The sequence below is a fragment of the Neolamprologus multifasciatus genome, chromosome 5, assembly GCF_963576455.1.
Source record: "Neolamprologus multifasciatus chromosome 5, fNeoMul1.2, whole genome shotgun sequence".
Taxonomy (NCBI): Eukaryota; Metazoa; Chordata; class Actinopteri; order Cichliformes; family Cichlidae; genus Neolamprologus; species Neolamprologus multifasciatus.
Genome location: NC_140443.1, coordinates 17,687,953 through 17,709,996, shown reverse-complemented (window position 1 = coordinate 17,709,996; position 22,044 = coordinate 17,687,953). Strand labels below are relative to the sequence as shown.

The 22,044-nt window shown below is 39.6% G+C and overlaps 1 protein-coding gene across 3 annotated transcripts in view; it reads left to right on the top strand.

The window, feature by feature from the left end:
- The window catches only part of megf6b (multiple EGF-like-domains 6b), a 59,807-nt gene that overhangs the window by 20,827 nt on the left and 16,936 nt on the right, over positions 1-22,044 (top strand). For 2 of the 3 annotated variants that reach the window (XM_085159018.1, XM_085159017.1), the window contains exons 5-12: positions 8,199-8,321; positions 15,397-15,519; positions 18,255-18,380; positions 19,124-19,246; positions 19,607-19,729; positions 19,850-19,987; positions 21,307-21,429; positions 21,628-21,750. In XM_085159018.1, the coding sequence (XP_085015144.1) occupies positions 8,199-8,321; positions 15,397-15,519; positions 18,255-18,380; positions 19,124-19,246; positions 19,607-19,729; positions 19,850-19,987; positions 21,307-21,429; positions 21,628-21,750 (1,002 nt within the window). The other variant, XM_085159019.1, reaches the window with a different exon arrangement.

Below are 22,044 nucleotides of genomic sequence, written 5' to 3'. Positions count from 1 at the left end.
AAAAATTTAGGTTCAGCCCTGAGAGAGAACAGCGCTGTTCCTGTGAAGTCCTGAAAGACATGTCTAATGAGATGGAGTGCAGTCAGGAGGAGGGGCACATCTTTGCCTACCTACCTGCCATTGCATCCTGCACGGTACCCTAATCTCCCATAATTGTCCGAGATTCTGGGCTCCCACCCCATCTCATTAGAGTCTTTACAGCATTCCTGATAAAAGGTCGCTCCTGGTCTCTCAGGGGCCGACTGCATCTAGTTTGTGTAAATCAGAAGTGACAAGAGTTTGCAAAACAGAGTTAAAGGCGTAATCAGTGTGCACTGATTCTTTCATCTGCCAGCGGTGCCTCGATTCTCCTGATCTGGGCTACCTATTAATTCAGATGAACTCTCATATCTTCTTCTCATTTTGCTTTTTTTGGCCTTTGTTTTTCTTATCAGCTCCTTGTTTATTCAACATTTTGAACCAAATCTCTGTTTTTTCCTCCATCTGTGACATTATTTCCACTGCTGTGTGTTCATATGGAAGCCATTTAGCTTCAGCAAGCATTCACCCAACAGTGTTATCTTTCACTGCGCTGCCATTCATGCTGATGTTACTTGAGGTGTGAAAAGCACATGTTAAATGTGAAGAAAAGCCCCTTTCATATACAAAGGCTGTATTTAAAAAAAAAAATCAGACTGTAGATTGATTTTCTTTATCTAAGTGGAAGCTTAAAAAAGCGATAGGAATCACAAAACAAGATATGTACATACAATATATGTGAGAGGGGGGTGCAAGTGGGATGGAGAAAGTTTTATCCAGTTCTCTGTTTAATTTATTAACATTTGTCATAATTTTAATGTTTGGACTGGTCGTACAGCTGAGTCGCCCTCAGACCTGATCAGAGTGAGCTGACTCAGAAGCTGACCTTTTTTTAAAACAGCCAACAGACCCTATGATGCATCCTGTTTATGTTAACATCTTTTTCAATTTTCATTTCAATTTTAAATAATCACAACACCAAAAAAGGCCTATGAATCACTGATCTTAATGACAAAGGTTTTGAGCTGTTCATTCATGTTCTTTAACATTATTCTGTCATTTCATTAAAAAGACTCTAAATGCAATATATGTCATTTCAGATTAGCATTACTCAGCTTGCCGGTCGACTCACATATTAATCAACCAAGATGTCCTATGCAGAATGTCACAGCTGTGCATCAATCGATCCATGTTTTCAGTGTTTATTCCTTCTCTTGACCATGGTAGCCTGTCACGTACCTGCCATCTTTTGCCCTGAAAGCACTTGGCTCCGGGCGACTTTCCCTGCACTCATGCCCTGTGCATACCTTTGTAGTGTGTGCAGCCAAGACGGAGACAGGCTGGAAACCACAACAAGTAATTTTTGGATTCCTGCAGACCTCAGTGTGCTTTCCCAGGCGCTCTAACTCCTGGGTCAAAGCTTGAGAAGACAGGTCCTAACAGGTAGAGCAGTGAGAGAGCACGTGCATAAGGGTCAGACGGCAATCCCTCAAAGTCCTCTTGTTCAGCTGTGTACATCATAAAATGTTATCCAGAGACATGCGTGGCTTCATGCAGCTGCAGTCTTCTGCTTCTATCTGTAACTTTTACTGAAAGTAAGACTGAGTGACAGACGCCAGAAACCTTTAATTAACATCTTTATTTTGAACGGACAGACATCTCTCAGAGCTTTCCGCTCTGTTAGCTTCCATCGGATCATTAGTCAAAACAGCACTATGGAAGAAGATTGGGGTTGTCTAAATCAGGTTGCAACACTTCAGTTTGGGTTGACTGACTATTGCATGATTTGGGGATTTTTACTAATGTCACTTCAACTGTTTATGTCTGGGAACAAAGCAGTTCAGTCATCCCTTGACACATAAATACACGCTAGGAACACTTCACTCAAACCTTTGCACATTTATACGCACAAACATTTAAAAGCTTGCCTATCAGTGCAGTGAAATGGATCATCAAAAGAGGGATTAGAGGAGTTTAGGACTCAGTAGTGCAGAATGTTCACTAAACAAACGTAAACACTGGATTTAGTCTCTTTGATATCGCTTAGAATTCTCTTGTGGTCAAATGTGCAAGAATTATAAAAAAGAAAAGGAAACAGGTCTCAGCAGTCATATGCTGTGATAAGCTGCACACAGAGTACTGCAGACTACTACAGTCATTTGATTCGTTTTTTGACCTGAGAGCCAGACAGCCTCTCAGTGATTCTGTCAGTGTAGCTATCTGCAGCTTGTCTCTTCCTCTTGTCAACACATGCCTTTGGACAAGAACTGAACAACAACAAAACACAACTGTTGGAGTCGACAGATAAGCAGTGAATTTACATTCTGATCATCTGTTTTCACATGAGAACTCTGTAATCACAGAAAAACACCACTGTTGACTTTATGAGCTGTTTAAAGAAGTAAAGACAACAAAAGTCATTTCTTTTTAAGCTGGTACCAAGAATTATTTCAACTAATAAACATTTATACTTCTTTTTTACAGTAGTTAGCAACTTTTCTTTCCTCGGTGTCCGTAGCGAACTGACTGGGAACCAAGTGCTGTCGTGCTCTGGAGGGTCAGTGTTGGAGGTGCATTTATTCATGACTTTCAGAGGCTTTTTGTGCTTGGGCCCAGAGAGCGTGGACAGAGTCTGTTCACTCCACAAGTTGAATGATTCATCTTGAAGCAAACTTTGACTTTAGTTCTTGCCTTACGAGGATGTTTTTTTTTTCTTTTTAGATTTTAGAAGTACTTTAAAACGTTTTAACTACACCTTCCTCCATGATACAACTTTCTACTCAAGGCCTGATTCAGATTGTAAATGACTTCATGGAAACGTTAGCGGTTTGTCAATAGAAGTAAATACACATCATAGAGGTCGTTGTGTGGTTTTCATTAAAGGGTGTTTTTTTTAACTTCTCTGGATTAAGGAAAGCCACACCACGTCCTATTGCCAGTGCCACTTAACAAAATCTCAGCAGCACATTGGCCACAATTACAGGGCTTTGGGAAGAAACCCGTGCCTCAAACTGGCACTAAGAATGCATTAAATATGACTAAGGGTGGAAATTATAAGATGTTTAATAGGGCATGCACTTTTTTTCTGGTAAAAGCCAGTGTGGCACGCCAAAGTGAGAGATGTTTTATCAGAACAGGCACTTTGATGCGTGCGGTTTTCTTGGACTGTGAATTGTAGCAGCTGTGTTTTAGTTACAGGATGAATAGGAGCAGAGCTGGATCACAGCGTGTCAGCTTAAGAAATGGCTTCACACCTGGATGCTACTGATGTAGCAGAAGGCTACCAGTAGGGGGTGGTATTGAACTTGAGCTGATCACTTGCAGAGGTGAAGGAAAGAAAGATACATAAGTATGTGCAGTTTCTTTATTTTTTACTTCTGATATTTTTTATATTAAACGTCCTTTATATTAAATCTGGGCAGCAGGACTCATCTGAAGAGCTTCTCAGCAATATTTATAAATATGCATGAAATATCGGACTTTTATAAATCTATTAACTGATTTATTTAGACCTGAACCGAAGGACTAAACATCAGAATGACACTGCCTGCTTCTTGAGATTAAACTTGGCATTCCAAGGAATTACTGTGTTTATAAAATGCGAACTTTGATAATATTTTTGTGAGCTTTGTTGAGCCCATTTCACCAGTTCAGGTTTGTGCTCCTGCCTTTCCGAATGAGCCTTTTTACAATAAACATTTTATCGATTGGTTAAAATGGAGGTCAAAGGAGAGGATGATTTTGAAGAATGTGAAGTGGGCAGTGAGTTCATAGGCAGTGAGTTTCTCAGTTGTAAACTGTGATTCACCTTTTGCCGCGTGTGCAGGTCAGCAGCAGAGAAGTCTCAGTGATACTTCTGACTCAAATGCATCTCATGCAACCTCGAGCCAATCCCATCTTTGCGGCACCTGGTAAATGAAAGCAGCTGTGAGGACTGTAGGGAATACAGCGAAGAATGAACACTAGCAAAGCACATTTCTACACCAGCAGGGTTTTAGATCAGGGCCCTAAAAGGAAAAAGCTTAGTGATATCCACAGTGTCCCCCCCCCCCCCCCCCCCCCCGATCTTCAGTGAATGCTGCAATTTTTCCAGCCCGTGACCCCCTCGAGATAATATCATAGGCCTGGTGGTTTTCTTTGGCACAGCTAGCCCAGCAAGACATGAGCCTCAACCTACTGGGAGCAGTGGTCATCTTTATCTGAGGAAGTCACACAATACAGCACAAAAATGTAAACTCGAAGATCTACTGCAGCTGAACTTTCATAGAAGAGTTATATCCTTCTGAAGAGGCATTAAAAAAAGTTTTAGAGGAACTTTCGTTATTTTCTTATTCTTTACAGGTTGCTTTAGCACAGAGTGTCCACTGTGAGGAAATACATCGTTTTCATACATTTCCAAAGACGTGTTTTTATTAGAATTCAAGAAGACATAACAGCTCAGTTTGTCTTTCATGGCGATGTAGCAATGACTGTGTTGACTTCAGAGAACAATGAGAAGAAACTCCACCTTTATTTATACTTGAAGAGGTTAGAAGGTAAGAACCATTTCCAGGATTTGCTTGAAATTAATTTTAATGATGTAATTAGTCATTCCTATGCTCGGGGTGTCTTGTAGTCAGTGTAGTTAGTCCATGATGAAGTAAATAAGTTAAAAATAAGTATTTGATAAAATAGTGTCTCTTCTCTCGTCTCCTTAATGGTAATGTTATAATTTATGAGCTTTTTATTTCATGGTGTTAGAGGAGATGGTCTTGGTTTTGGGGAATGTGGCCCCACTTCTTCTATAAACATCAGGAAGCTCTCAGTACACTGCAATAAAATACCGAACCACTAACTACAGCCTACAAAATTAGCATGCAGTTGTATCAGCACGTCTTTGTTAGAGGGCTAAATAAAACTAAACACAGTGACTCTGCTGCCGGGCTAATATGAAAGTAAGCCGTAGTAAATTAGATGTATTTTGTTTTCAGGATGTACGTTGTTTCATTTTCCACAAATGAATATCTCAAATTTTACTCAGTAACAACTCCACAACTGTAAGAAAAGCCTTGGACAAGGGGATTGGGTGAAATACTGAGTGACATTTGAAAAACCTCTGGCAAAACAAGTATTTGTACTTTGGTCAAAATGGCAGAAATGAGCATCCTGAGAAATGTGTCTGGACTCTCTGTTTGAGGCAGGATGAGGAGGTTGGTCTTTTGTGAGGGGCTCAGAGTAGAGCTGTCACTTCTCCATATTGAAAGGTCTAGTTGAGGTGACTCAACTGACTAGGATGTCCTCTGGGTGACTTGGGCATGAGGTGCTTTGCCTATGTCCTACCAGCAAGAGGGGAGAACTTGGTGGTAAAAATTCTCAGTGTAATTCTACCAAATTTGATGAAAAGGAAATAAAAATCAAGCATATCAGATGCGTCTTTGCAGCTCAGTGCCTTTTCCCTTTTTTATATATTCAACTCATCACTTTAGCATATTGTGATTGGCATTTTTAACATTTTATGGATAAAATAATTAAAGGCATATATTTTTTTAAACCAAGAACAAGATATGATTGACATAGGCTGCTGTTATCTTTTGTTGTGCAACACTGAGCTAAGTGATTGTCTCATCTAACTCCTTGAATACATCCAAAGACGAGATTTTATAACCATCAACTCAATGATTTTTATTTAATCATATTTTCTCATTTCTGGTGTAAATTCAGTGATGATAAAATTGACATATAATTGGTTTATCTCTAAGAGAAGCGTGTGCTGCATAACTGACACAGTTAGGTATCTACCATATGGTGAAATCGTCTCATGAGAGACGGCATGGGTTCAACCCTGAGCGCTGCCCTTTGACTGAGGGCAGAAGTTGGGCTGCAGACACACCGCTATGTTCCAGGCATCTGATCTCATTTTGGAAAAAACACACACACTCATCCTCACCACAGAGGTGCAGAAGAAACCTCTGTGATCTGATGTTCACGGGATGGCGTTGATCTTTAAACGCTTCCCTACTTTAAAGCTCTTGTTTCAGTGTCTGGTACCTCTGCTGGAGGTTCAGTCTGGTGACGGTTTGATAGATGGGTTAGAGTGCAATGGAAAAATATATCACCAACCCCCCCCATCTAGGTTAAACTAGGTTTGTAACCTCTGTTTCAGCCACCATATTCAGCTCAGCAGTCATTAGGTTTAAAAATCTGAGATAACTTTTGTGGCTGGTTTTCGTGGCAGTTTTGGATTAAGCTTAGTTTAGTATGAACGCTATCATAGAGATTTTGGAGTTTTTTTTATCTACTGTGTTTTCAAATACTCTCCATTGCAAAAGGAAAATATATATACAGTGTTTAATATTTATATACCTAAAATGTAATTAAAGCTCCATTTCTGTGTGCAGCCCATCCAAAGTCTCGCTCATTAAAATTGCTATCCTGATGGAGAAATAAGGACTATGGTATGTTACTGAGCCAGGGGAGACATTCAGTATTCCACTGCTGCTTTGTGTATTCTCTTCCTGACCCACTGAAGTTCCACATTCCTGCTCTCTTATTGGGCAGAAAGACTTAGAGAATGATGAGCGTGACAGTGACCCCGCTCAAACCCCTGCTCAAGCTGCCACAGGTGTGTGGCCTGGGGATGGAGAGGGGTCGTCAGTGCTCAGTTCTGACCTTGACTTCAGGTCAAGTTGCCTGGTTGTTTTTCTGCATCGAGACTGCCATTTTCCACGGTCCATATATTACAGGCTAAATGAACTGTAGCAAAAGGTGGGCACTCTCTCTTACCCCAGGACCCAGACCCATTAATTTAAGCTCTTGTGATGTAGGTCCCATATAAAAATTGGTAAGGATCACAAATTAGGTCTCTAGCTGTACTGCTTCTAAGAAGGATCGGTGTAATAAACTGATTATAAATTACGTTTCACTGTGTAATAAAATTGTATTAATGTTAAAAGTGACATCTCATTGCCAACAGAGAGTTCGCTGTTTTCAGTCCGAACATTTCCAGATGTTGTAAACCGAGAGGGAAATGGTATAATTGGCTGGTTAGATGCTGGCACTGCGACGTGAGCAAGATTTGTTAGTAAAGGGGAAAAAAGCTCTAATAAAGCAATTTTCTCTACATTCGTAGTCTTCAGTCTGTACAGTAACTCTCCTCTTTTTATGAACGTGGAGAAAGTTTACAAGGTGCCAACTTCCAACTGAATGTTCCCGCTTAATTTTTTCCATAGTCTTCAGTTTTCAGTCCAAGATTCCTTCTGCTGGCATGGCAAGTAAAACACCCAGTGTCATCAGGTATAAAACTTTGCTCCGAGCATGATCTCTGCTGACAACGTTCCATATGAACTAAATTTAATAGTAATGCAGTGAATCCGCATCCGTGTCCTTAAACTGTGGTGTAAACTGAATAATCTGTTACACATTATTCTGTTTATTCTCAATTTTAACATCTCCTCATTTTGTGGAATCTCTTCGGCTATGATACGCTGGACTGTCAGCGCCTGTATCTGACCCTGGTCATTATGGGTAGTTTGGGAACTGCAGGGAAAGATTTTATCTTGTGTCGTTGATGACAGATTTGGCAGCACGTTTAACGATTGGGAATGAAATGGAAAGCTGTGAGCTTATGTGGAAGTGTTCAGGATGTTTTGAATGAACAGGACAAATCCTTGCTCTGGTTCATGTTGAAGTAGGTTTGCAGGTAGGAGTGAACGAGGGCAACATGTTACTGCCTCATATTTCCATTTGTTCCGCTTAATTAATCGCTGTTTATAGTTTGATTCTCTTCTGGATATATTCTACCTTTTCTTTTCTTTTTTTTCTTCTTTTTTCCCCTATTTTCCTTCAAGTTGGTAACAAGAAACAAACTGAAGGATGGAAAAAGGGCACCGAGTTTACCACAACGATTTTCTTGTAGTTCCAGGCCCTTCAGTACTTTTGACACGTCCAAGTTTATTCATGCACGACATTTAAAACACAATAGAACAACATGAAAAGGAAGTGAGAGTCTCTCATGCTCAAAGAAGCATGACCCTGTTTTATCTTAGACACTATTTCAGTACATCCTTTTCATTTAGCATGATCTAGCCTTTGTTCTTCTTTCTAAGAGGTTTCACTTTAGTTCACATGTAAATAATAATATGGAGATTAAAAGCGAGGAATAAACATTTCATCAGTGCTTTGTCATATTTTTCCCCTGTCAGATGTGAATGAATGTGAGGAGACCAATGGAGGCTGTGAAGCTCTCTGCTGTAACACCATTGGAAGTTTCTACTGCAGGTGTCCTCCTGGACAGAAACTGAACGAAGATGGAAAAACATGTCAAGGTCAGTGTTGTGTTTAATTTCAAAACGGCGCTCTGGGAATTTTACACATTTTACAAGTGCATTAATGGCACATAAATTATCATAATTACAGGGCATCCACACAGGAAATGATTTGCAGACAGAGTTGAAAATTTGTTAGAAGGTTACCTAGGCAACTGTATCCAAATGTCAGCAACAAAGTGATATGTAACAATGTGTGGATGCCCCTTAACAGATTCAGTCTCCTAAAACAGTTGTATGATGGCCTCTGTGGGTCTGGAGAGTAAGGGAATGACCAGAGGCCACAAGAAGTCCGTTACATTCAGGGACATCAGGCAAGGGAAATGACTGCTGGTGGCCCAAAGTGGGCAAGTTAAATGGTTTGAAGTTAAACGTCAAGGCAGCCAATTGAACTAAATACCAATGACAGTGAAGGATACTATTGCAAAGTTACCTGGGTTAGGTGACAAAGACTTTCTCTTTAATGTCTGTATGGGCTACAATTGGTCTTGTGACCTAAAGGTTGGTGGTTTTAGCTCCAAGCAGGAGGATAGAAGAAGTAGTGAACTTCTTCCGTCGGGATGCCCTTGAGCAAGCTTTTTAACCCTGGAAGTTATTTATTTATATAGCAGCAAATCACAACAACAGTTGCCTCAAGGCACTATTAGCAAGAAGTTGGCAACAATGGGGAGGAAGAAACTTCTAAAAGAATCGGCTCAGAAAAGAGCTGTGCTCTCAGTAACACTTCATCTCATAAACAAACATTATAAAAAATATGAAAATAAAAAATGAGATTATTTATGATGAAAACATTGAGGTTCTTATTGTCATATGGTTGGTTTTCTGATACAAATATTCTCAAAATAATCAGCTGTGTAGCTGTTTTTTTCTTTTTTTTTAACTTTCAGTTGTACATATTTCTGTTCTCTGTGTAGATAACTCCTAAAAGCACAAGTTGCTCTGACATTACAAATGATCCCTTGTAAAGGGAACATTCATTGCCATTTATTAGTTTAATACTACTTGGAAATGTCACCTCATGCCAAAACAATCTGATTGTCAATTTGAGTGAACCACAGTACCAGCTATTTTTACATTGCACATCATAGAAAATAAAATTATCTGGACATCTGCTCTTCATGACTCAGTGTCTGTTAAATAGAAAACTGTAGCTATCTATCATGAAGCCCAGTATCTCTGCCCTGTATTTCATCAAAACTGATATTTTCCCATGAGATTTGTTTTTACTTCATGATAGTTTGATGTTTCTGGTTAGGAAATCTCTGCAAGGGCTTTAATCAGAATAATGAATCCTGTGTGAACCAGCCAAGCCCAGAGGAGAGACGCTGGAGTGCTCTGTGGTACTGCAGGAGGAACCAGAGAGAGATCTGATCCAGGTCACGGCTATTAGGAGAGCTGATGTGAACGTTGTCACAGCTGGCTTTCATAGCTGTCTGTCTTTGCCACTGGTGTGTACTGGAGAAAAACAGCTACCCTCAGCATTAATGCCCTAATTGTCTGTAACTGACAGGAGTAGGAGGTAAAAGAAACTGGCTAGAAGCTTTCAATGTTTGATGCTTTAGATGTTAAAGCTAGAGTTGTGTGTGTCTCGCACTGTCTGTGGAAAGTGATCTGCTTTTCATTTCGATGACAGCCCGAAGCTCAGAGGGCTGCAGAGGCGCAGGAGTCCAGATGAGAGACATATCAGTTCAGTTAGCTTTTCACATGCACTGTATATGAAAGAGAGACATAACTTGTTGGTAGGAACAGACTTGCCTTAAGGCTGTATTCTTTCTAATGGCCTAAAGGAGGCGAGTCTCAAGTCTCATTTAATATACTAGGATATCATTTAATAAATTATAGTAGACAAAAATAGATAATAAACCAGGTTATAATTCATAACCCAGATATAAGCATGCATGATTATTTCTTTCTCCAGCAAATCCAACACCCACTCATGAGGTCTGTTTTTTAACAGAAGATGGTGACTGCCAAAATGCAAAGTTCGAAGCAGTGGATGGCATCAGAGTATCAATGTCCATCTGTTATTTACAGTCTATGGCCCTCAAGAATAAATCACTCTGTGTTGGATTATAAACCAGCCCGTTAGTGCATTGGGGAACCTCGTTTTAAACAGTTAGCAAAATGCTCAAATTTCTTTTTATTTATTTGTTAGGACTCTGCAGGACTGATACAAACGGTGCTGAGAGAGCCAACAGTAACAGTTGTCATGTTGAGTGTTGAGCCGTAGTGTCAACACGTTAGCCGTCATGTCAAATTAACTTTTTAGCTCGGACCATTACAAACTGGAAGAGTAATACTTAGCACACGCCAGAATAATCCCAAACTAAAATCAGCAGGTACTAGATGCCCACGCTAACCCAGAGAACAGAGCGCTTACTGTAAAGATGATTTTTAAAGGAAAACACTTTGGTTTTGCCAAGTTTCTCTTTGCTGGTACTCGATCCATATTTCCTTTTTACTCTGGTGAGTTGTTTTCACAGGCTTTGGGCTTATTATGCATACTCCTTACTTAATCAGGCTTATTTTCTTTTCTGGCTGGCTTCGTTGTCCCAGTGATTCTAATATTTGTTTAGCATAAATGTACAATGTTGCAAACTTCTTAGATGCTTGCACAAAGACTTTAAGTAAGGATAAATGATTAAAAAGAGGAGTTATAAAAGTCATAAAAGAAGCCTCTTTGTATCATTTCTCTTCCAATGGGTGATGGGATGCTGATCATAAGGATGATTTTGCACTTTTTCTTTACAGCACTGTTGGGGTCGTGCTGCGGTGTTTGTATGTGTTGGCATCAGATGAGAGAGCACAATGGGTCTGCTATTGAATAGACCGTGAGATGCATTCCTTTCTCAGATGTTTGGATTGAAAATACCGAATTTGACTTCTGGCACTCGTCAAATTTGACGTTCCTTTGGTGACAGACTTTTTTGATACATGTCAGTATCAAAAGAAAAATATATTAGTCAGCACATCCTCTAGACGATTCACATTCCTTCTCCAACACCTGACTTATGAGCGCTCATAAATCCTTTTTACACACACAATATTCTTTGAAGAAATGTGAAAACACAGTGGCTGAGTGAGCAAAATGAGGCAGAGAAATCAATCACTCCTGGCTTGTGAAATACAGATTGTTTTTCTAAGTCTATCTATGTAGTTAATGTAGTACTGGATGTGCTCCTTATAGTGAAATGTGGGGACAAGTGGGAAAGAGAAAAAGGAGGGAGAGGAGGATCTATGGTGTGATGGACATCGAGGTTTGGGAGGGTGAAGTAGAGAGAGGGAGATGGAGGGAGGGAGGGGGAAAGAAAATTCAGGAGACAGAGTGAAAAAGAAGTACTTACCATGTTATTTCAGACCAGTCTTTACTGGAGCATGGTCGTCCATTGCCAGCCAACAAACAAACTTATTAGCCTTAACATAATGTTGACAGTAGATCTTTTGCAACAGATCTTTGGGCATTTCTAAAATCTTTTTTTCCCCTTTTGTTTTAAATAGTTTTTGATTTATTAAACCTAAGCCATGGCTTTGTCACCAGGAAGCTGGATTTTTATTTTGGTGGTCATTGCAGCAGTGTCTTTGACTTCTGCTGCAAACTATCCATACAGTCACTATAGAAGGATTTGCTATAGGCCACACTGTTACCATGGATACCGCGGCTACAACTTTGGCTACCTGGCTGCAAGTAAGTGATCCTTTCTGAGCCAAAATGCAAATGAAGCAGTGGCAGCAGCTCTAATGCTGATATTGGAATACAATTTTAAAGAAATGCGAAGGTTACTTATTTAGCAGTGCAGATATTTAAATTGCACACCTTTGTGTTATTTTACAATATGAACATTTCCATCATATTACAGAAAATTCAACAATTTGCATTTCTCTTTTAAAACTTTAAGCACGTTTCTTTTTACAGAGGGCTAAATGGACACGTAGGGAGTTTACAGTAGCAGGAGGAGTTAATCCATCTGACTGATAATGTGTCTGCTCTGTCTGGCAGCGTTCAGCTAATTTTTCTCTCTGATAAATGCTTCACTTTTAGCAGCACATGAAAAAAATTAGCTTTATTAACTATTGCGGTGAGGTATAATCCCTGTGGTCCCTTATGTAATTCTTGGTGGTTAGTCAAGACTGTTCAAAAATATTTGTTCTAATGTCCAAATTTGAAAAAAAAAATCACCTATCCTAAATGGATCCTAAGTAATTTTCCATGAAGACAACACCGTGCTGTAGGTAGCTACAGGCAGAGAATTAATACACCCTGTTTAAAAGCCAAGTGCTGTTGAGGCTTTGGCTGGATATTGAGGAGGATTATGTTCTGGATGTGGAAAGCAGGCTGGAGTTGATCTGCTGCCTGTGTGCTGCAGTCGGCACAGGAACAGGAGTTCCACAGTGTTGGTCCCGTTTCATGCAAAACCAAACCAGAGGACGACATGCAGCATGGACGGAAAAATGAAAGTAGGGGCTCTGCCAGCTTTTCTGAGTAAAATGAAGCTAAAGTGGGCAGCAGAGAGCAAGAAAACGAAACTTGAGAACCATTTTTCAGCTCCGGGCACTATAACGGAGGATGTTGCGGGATATTACGGAGAGTGGATAAGTTCAGCTGAAGGATATTGCTATAATTCAGCTTCTTGGGCTGGTTTTCATAAGAACCATTAAGCATGCAGATCTTAGTCCCTTTATGCTCATATCATTCATTTATGTCCTTATTCTAATCATATGCTTCTTTTTATTATCCTTTTTTGTTATCATAATAACCACTGAGATTTCATAATTTACAACACAGCTTTCCACCATCGTGTGCTATAACGTCAGGGTGACAGACTTTGGGTTCTGATTTACGTGTCACGAGTCTATACTGTGGAAACTTGAATACAGTGTTTGCGTGAAGCTCAGATTTGGATTGTGAGGGTGCCACACTGCCTGTATATCACACAGTGTGACACGAGCACATGGAGACTAAATTTTGATTTAGAGATTGATATCCGTACATCTTTTCACAGACCACAAAATGTACTATCTCAGCTGCCATGATCAATATTTTTACATATTGTACTAAAAGACTTTGTGCACGTCTATTGTGAAATGGTTTACTGGCTCACACAATCTCAGAGATTCATAACCCAGTTCAGCACATCCCCTCAGGTCTATTAAAAGCTGTAGTTCTGTCAGCTTTTAGCTACAGCTGTTTTGGTTTTTTGGCCCGCAATATTCGTTTTCAGACGCAACAGCCAGCTGTTTTTGGTAAAAAAAAAAAAAAGAAAGAAAGAAAGAAAGAAAGAAAATGCTCTGATAAACCCACAGTAGTTGAAAATGGGGAACATACTAAATCGTTTAGCATTTACAGATATCCCTTAGGAGTACGTGAGAACCAAAACACAACACAGAGTGAACTTGAACTTGAATTCACCAGATGACCTAAAATAAATGGTCTGTTTAACCCAAAACCATCATCTTTTCCTCTAACCAAGTACTACTGTGTCCTAAATCTCGCCAAATTTGTTATCTGCCCGTCCGCCGTTCATCCATCCATTCATCCATCCTCTACTAATCCAAGTCAGACATAAGTCTGGCATTTTAACTTAAAAATTAATGATGTAGCAGGACAATAATTGTGTCACTGTATACACGAGTTTATATTCAGATCCTTCTTTTAGTTTAAGTGCACTTGAAGAATAATTAATCCTCATCCATCATCTCGTTTTTTTTTCAGTTTATTATCTAATTTTTATTCTTCCATCCACCCAATGCATAGTTCTTGCAACTTAAACAGCTTCCCAGTCCATCAAAGGGTTTGTGTATATATTCTGCTTATGTTGACATCAAAGGCCATTTTAAACGTTGCAAATTACCCTATTTGGCACATCTAACAACTGTGGGAGTCACTGCAAAGCAAAGCCATATATAGAAGCGTATGCATTTATGCATCAATGTCCACATTTTTCTTTTCAACTAGAGAATGAATGTGTCTATTTTTAATGTGACGGAGGGTTTGCACCATGATGAATGTTGATTAGTTATTTCTAGATTTTATTTACATTTAACTGTTTACAATGTCTCTTGAAGACCAGATGTGTGGTCTGTGAAACGAGGCAGTCAGTTATGTGAAATAAATGAAATTAAACTAATATTTACGTTCAGTAAATTAAAATGATCAGCTAGTTTAGGGAAACTTTCCAAAAACTCTTTCCAAAGGAATTCCAGTGAATTCTTGAAATAGTTCCTTGCTGAATGGCCGCCTGAGGCCAGGACTGTTCGGAACAACGCATTTCTCAACCAGACATTTAACTTGGCGCTGAATAATAGTATTTAATGATGTGTTGGTTGTTTTTACAGGCATCATCCGGCAGCCAAAAAACATTCACACTCACCTTCTTAATGTGTCACGTCACTTGTTGCAGTCGACAACCTTTCCAGTAACTCCACTGTGATGATTCTAGTAATATTAAAGCAAAAGGGTGATTTGTCAACAGCCTGGGGGTTGACTTAGCGTCCAGCAGAACCCCAAACACACCTCATAATTCAGGGCTCACAGGGGGGTCTGCTGTGAAACACACCAAACAATTTATTTGTCTGTGACCCCTAAAATAAGAAGTGTTTAAGAATGTGGTTTGTTTCATTAGAAATCTGGTCACACTGTGAGGGATCGTGTTTCTCTCACCGCTGCTTCCCCCTTCTTTTGTTTGCTTACCATCCACATGCTTGGCTGAGAGGAATGTGTATGTTTTGCATCCTCCACTTTAACTTTCCATATGTTTTTCCACCTGAGGGGCGCAGGAATTTCAATTTGGTTCTAAATGTGCAGTAGTTGTTACCACATGGGGGGATTTGGTTTTTTTTGAGCTGCAACACACTTGTAAAATACTTTCCCTTCTCATCCATCACCTCATCCTTGCCTCCTGGGGTACATCTTTACCCTAAAACCCATATTAACTTCCTCTCTCAGCTTGGCATCTCATCTGGTTTTATTCTGGTAACCATTTGTTTTCTCCCATAATGAGAAGGTTTATTTAAATTGCACTCATTCCTGTCTTTTGGCTCTCTTCAGTATTTCACTTGTATCCCTCCTTCCATGCAGATATTGATGAATGCCAGGTCCACAATGGAGGTTGCCAACACAGATGCATTAACACCAGGGGCTCCTACTATTGCGAATGTCACCCGGGCTCCCGGCTTCACGTGGATGGCCGCACCTGCCTCGGTGAGTGATTTTGTTGCTGGTTTGCTGCAGATGAATAACAGAAATAGCATTGTAGGATTACAGCACCATATATGTGCTGTAATCATAATATGTATGTCAATGAAAGTGCAAAAAGGTCTAAAAACATCATTTATAAAAGTTTAAACACAGTAACATGACGATAATGATGATGGAGAAGGTCTTTATTTAATCCCATTAGAGACAGAATATGAAGACATCCAAAGGCACTTTGTAATATAACCTCATGTAGTTCAATACTCACACAAACAATGAGACAGTGGTTTGGAGGAACTGAGCTACTGGAAGCTTCTTTGAGTCTTTGAGTGTTATTTTTTTCTTTTGGTCATTATTTCATTGAAGTTTAGCCACATATGGTTTTTGACATGGGTACTTAATCATCTAAACCACATTAATTATGTTTCAGACAACCCCTTGGTTCTGACAAAAAGCCCCATTGTGGTGCGGTTCAAATAACATTTGGTGGTGAAGCCAGATTTAGTCAGTTCATGAAGTTTTTCCTTTAACTGAATATCTTGTACAAAAGCCATTTTTAAGCTCTCCTGTGAGAGAATCAGACCCAACATCCCATCCTGGAGAAAGCTTGTAGTATGGTTGCATCCATTGTTATTATTGTTTAACTTCTTGGGCCTTTATTTATTCATGTCCACTTAAAATCAATTTTCATTGTAAGTACAGTACAGTAAAAACTATTAAAATGTAAGGTTAACCTTTACATGCTTTGGTTTGAAAATGAGATAAGTTTGTCCAACACACAAACTACGCAACATCAACCTCAAACTACGGCAACAAACAGTTAAATTCTGTGTATCTCTGGAATGCAGAGGGCTAATGTGCTGGTTTACTTCTCAGTTACTTCTCAAACCCCAAAAGATATTCAGGCTATAATCACATAGGACAAAGAAAAGCAGCAGATTCTCACAACTGAGTATCATGATGTAGCTCCATCCCTCTGCTTTTCTGTGTACAAGAGCTCTATTTATAGAAGTTGTTTGAATTTGTCCTGCAGAGCTTCTGCTGTCTCTGCTGCATCAGTTCAGTTTTTAATGATTTTGTTGCTCTTGCCTTGCATGACTGGATAAAATAGCTTAAGGTCACTAATAAGTGCATCCTACCATTTTACTGTGTAACCGTCATTGCCGATATTGACCGTATGGATCTACTTCAGCTCCTCCGGACATCAAGTAGTATTTAGCATTAAACTGTAATAGCAGCTAACCAAAGTGACTGCCTTTCTTTATATGTGTTACACAGCCTCAGTGCTCAGAAAGAAAAGGGAATATGAAAGCCTGCAAACTTGGACTGCTGAGGATGAAGTGATGGAACCAATCAAATCGAAGTGGTCCTCTAAATGGACATTTTGCTCTTTGCAGCTGGTTCATGTTTATGTTTGTGGCATCGCAAAAATTAAATAAAGTTATTTAGATGAGACAAAGTCAGAGAAAATAAAGAAGACCTGAATCCATATATTCTTCAAGTACTTAAAAAAAACTGAGTGATGCAGGGAAGTTAGAATGCTATTATAGGTCATTTTTTTCCCTGCATTAAATAGTGCTTTTGCCCGAACGCTCACCTGAGCTTGATTCCTGCCGCCTGTGTGGCGACTGTCATATGACCTGTGCACTGTTTACTCAGTACCTGTGCATTTTTCCTCTAATATCAGATATTTGTGGTTTAGAAGAAAAAACATCTAATAGACAAAAAACTATAAGCGTGCCGCTGGGTTCTACGTCAGGAATGCACACAGAGTGTCTTGGATGAATTTCAGAGGAAAAATCATTATGTGTTTTTTGGCTTGGTAAAGTAGTTATTTAATTTTCTTATAGAGCACATCTGTCCCTGAGAGGCTCTTATGTGACAGCTGTTGCATTAAGAAATGACTGATTACGCCAACAGTTCACAAGTGGACTGACTCCAGGCAAATGCTGCTTTTCTGGGATGCTTATTGCTGTGAATTGTGTCCATGTTCAAAAATACATTTGGTGCTGAAATCTCACTGTCCATTACAAGCGAGTAAACGATTATGTCAGTTTCAACTATGTGCCAAACAGCATGAAAACATACATACTGGAGGATAAAGGACCACACATAGCAATCAACAAGTCAGTCTCCCTCTCTCTGCTCATCTTATCCAGCTCTTGATCAGCCAGCAGAGGTTAGACGTATCCCACACACTTAGCGTGAAGCTGCATAATATTTGAGCTGGAAAGCACTCTGTGGTTTGACATGTGTTTGGGATGGTTGGGTCTTGACTCTGGTCTGTGAGCATGAAAAACAGCCTTTTGAGAACACCGGGCTGTTTGGGCTTTTTTTTGCTTTTTTTCTGTGAGGAGATCCAGATTGATCTGTTGCTACACAGAGGGGAGACTCAGACAAGGAAGAGCATTGAGCTCACACCGCTCTCTGCCTCTTCACCATATGCTTGCTGTCCACCGCAGGCGCGCTGCCATTCAAGTTCCTCTGTGTTTTTTGGCGTTTCTGCTGTGATAGATCTCTCATTGCTCAAAGCATAGCGGCTCTCCGAGGTGTTCTCTGAGTGTAGGAATGTCAGGAGTGTGACTGCTCTGAGAAATGTAAGATTTCTGTTGGTGTGAAACATCAGTCACAAAGACTAACATGACAAATCAGGGTGGATTGATTAGCTTCTGAAAGATGCTGGATTTTTTTCAGTGTTGTCCTTTTATCGTATCACATCTTTTTTTCTCTTGCCTTTTTAGCTGTCCTTTCATGTGCCGTTAGCAACGGAGGATGCGAACACTACTGTGTGCAGCAGTCTGTTGCTCATTTTCGCTGCCGCTGCAAACCGAACTACACGCTTTCGGAGGATGGCAAGCATTGTAAATGTGAGTGCCCATGTTTCTGAACTCTGTTGTAGGAAGCACTAAAATCACACGTTCATATGACACACTGCAAAAAAAAAGAAAAGCCCTAGAGGAATAATAATGTGATGGATGATGTAGGAAAGCACGTCAATGAAACTGAGCACTTTGGATGATTATGAAGGTGTGATCCTGCAGGTTTGATCGTAACATTAAAAACACATTGCCTCAGCATCTGCTGCCAATTATAATTATCTTACAGGATGTCTGAGCTGGAATATGACTAACTGTCTTTCATGGGATAAGATATTCAATTGGAATGAGTCACAGCAGTCTTCGTTGTTTTTGTTTCTCAAATTGTGTTTTGATGGCCTTGCTCGTTTTAATCACTCCGATCTCTGAGGCCGTTAAGTCAAATACGCTTCTCAGAGGGTGGAAAATTATACATATATGTATTTTAAATTGCTGTCTTCTAGATGCTTTTACTTTGTAATTGTTGGCTGCAAACAGCTTCCTCTAATTTTTGCAGGAAGGTTCTCATCCAAACTGCTGGACAGGCTTACACAAGTTAAACAGACACACATACAGCTATGAAGAGCAAAGAGCTGGAGGTGCTGGGTGGATTTAAACCCACTCCACTTGCTCTGCTTTAAAATGCAAAACAGTCGGTTTTTACAGTTTTCCCCTATGCTGTGTTTGAAGCTTTCCTCGCTTTACTGTCAGCGTGTGAGTTTATGTGTATGAGCGTGAGCTTTTTTGTGTTATAGTACAGGATCCCTGCGCCGATCAGAACGGAGGCTGTATGCACGAGTGTCGAGCTGATGGTGGCAAGGCCCACTGTGACTGTAAAGTTGGCTACACCTTTGCTGCTGATGGGAAAACCTGTGAAGGTAAACTGACCAGTAGTGAGTAAACTAGTAAATTGAGTGGCAAGTGAAACTAGTTTGCTAAACAATATGCATACATTCACAAGGAAAATGTTCCCTGATGGTAAAATTGCTCCATCAACTGATGTTTTCAATGTCGAGCATCATACATCATGTAGCTCTAAAAGTAAAAAAAAAAGAAGAAGAAAATAATTAGCTTTAAAGAACAACAGCCAATAAATGAGGAGCAGAAGAAGCAGAATTTGGATACCATCAGTGTTGGGCAACAATGACTTTAAAGTGTGCAAAAATAACTGGAATAATCTTTAAGCGCTGACGGAGATGGAATAATTCGCTCTGTTTTTTCAATGCATTTTCCTCCAGATATTGATGAGTGTGAGACAGAAGAGGCCAACTGTGCTCACGGCTGCCATAACACTTTGGGCTCTTACGTCTGTGTTTGCAACGCTGCCTATGAGCTGGGATCTGATGGAAAGCAGTGTTACAGTCAGTTTAAATCCTCATGCCTGCATATTGTTACACGAGTGGATTGCAGCACCTTTAATTTCTGTTTATAAAACATGTCGTGTTATTAACACATGTCGGTTATTTTATTGTGTACTGAAGGAATTGAAATGGAAATTGTGAACAGCTGTGAGAACAGCAACGGTGGATGTTCGCATCACTGCCAGCATTCAACCAGTGGACCTGTGTGCACCTGTAACCATGGTTACATGCTAGATGAAGACCTTAAAACCTGCATTGGTAAGAGAGTGTAATGCACTCACATATACTTAACATTACTTAGTTGTTTACTAAATTAAGGGAGGGATAATGTATTGAGCGCATATGAAATTATTAGTGTATGTTATAATTTATTCCTTTATTAGTAACTGGTTTATTAAAAAAAACAAACACCTGTTTTACCAACTTATCAGAATTTGCAAAGCAGCAAAGAAACTACAAAACTGTGGAGTCCCACTTTGGTGATTTTGACAGTTTCACAGTGACTCATTTTTGTTTGTTGCTCACAGTGTCTGTGTCTCTGTGCCGTCTGTTTTAGGGGTTCTGTCCTTCTTGTTTTTGGCAGACATTTTTTTGTGTTGTTATTGAATTAAAGTGCAAATATCAATTACACCACACCTTTCAAAAGTGGACTCTTTGGGCATCCATAAATGTCAATCCTTGAACTCATTTGTTATTCATTTAGTTTTAGTTTAATTATTAAAATGCCTAATTTTAAACATGATTTTTGACAGATTTCTAAAATGTTTGTTTGTTTGGGGATTTTTGTTCTAATGACAGGTGGCCTAAATTTGTTATTCCAACAGTTTTATTAAACTTATATATTTAATTTATTATTAAACGTTTATCTATTAAGCAGTTGAGACCTAAACCAACAAATACTCATCTTCCTGTGTATTTTGAGCAGTAATGTTAAACTTTAAGTCTAATGGAATAATCCTAGAAAATATACAAACTGCATGAAGGTCGCTGTTTAGCTTTAGTTTCTTTTTTTTTTTTTTTGGAGACACAAATGACGTCAGTCAACATGACCGCATTGTGAATTGACCTTTTTGTGATTTATGGCAATGCTGTGAATTAAACTGAATTAAAACTAATCCAGTCAGCTTGCTGCACCAGAGAAAATGTGGAGAAGGTGTGTGATAACTGTAATTGCAGACAAGCGTAAATAGTCATTTTTGCATTTACTGGAGACGACGGCGCAGTTGGCGTAGAAGTTCACATACAATAAAACTAGAAAACAAAAGAAAAAGCGAGGCACTTTATACAACTCGAAAATATATTTTTTTAGTCCTCTAATAAAAGAAAAATGTCCTTGTGGTCAGGAGGTGGAAGGGTATTTTTGGAAAACAGGTCTTTGCTCATATAAGCCATAGTTTGCAAAGAAAAAGAGCGAATTTCAGTTCACTGTTATCATCGTTCGCTTGTAATTTTAACCTTAATTGGCTGTTAAACCCACACAGTTTAAATTACCTCATAAATTTTCCCTCATGGAGCAGGGAAGCATATCACTACAGTTGGATCATAATTTTTGTCTTGGTGCTTGTTGTGCTTGGCAGATGTTGACGAGTGTGGAGAGGAGATCTCCTGTTGTGAGCAGGACTGCACCAACTACCCCGGGGGTTATGAATGCTACTGCTCTGCAGGATACAGACTCAACTCAGACGGGTGTAGCTGCGATGGTAATGTTTTACCTTCAGTCCAAGCGTGGACGGCACTTACATTTACAAGAGACGCAATGTTTAATCCTGCTGAATTTAAAAGGAAAGTTTCGGTTTGACACGCACAATGTTGCCTTTGTTTTAGTGAGCAAAAACAGTGGCCGTCGTCAGTTTTTCCTTCTGACGCATTTGATTCTGTGGTGCGTCTGTGTTGTCTAGATGTAGATGAGTGTCTGGCCGCTAATGGTGGTTGCGATCACACATGCCAGAACAGCGGCGGTTCCTTCCAGTGTTACTGCCGCCGGGGTTTCCGTTTGGATGAGGACCGGCATTCTTGCATCCGTGAGTATCAGCAATCATGTGTAAGAGCGCGGGCGAACGGGAATCACACCAGAAACATTCCAGTGGAAAATCCTGGCAAACTGACACTTGTTGTGCAGTAAGTCATTTTGACAAAAAGTTTAAAAAGAGGATATGAAGAATGGAAATGTCAAGCTAAGACTAGTGTAATCTACAGTGAGATGCAAGGAAATCCAACTTTATTTGGCATAGGTGTAGTATTTAAACAAACATTAATGAGCCAGCTTCAAATTTGATGTCAAAACTGGAAGAATCAGTGGGATACTGGTATTTCCA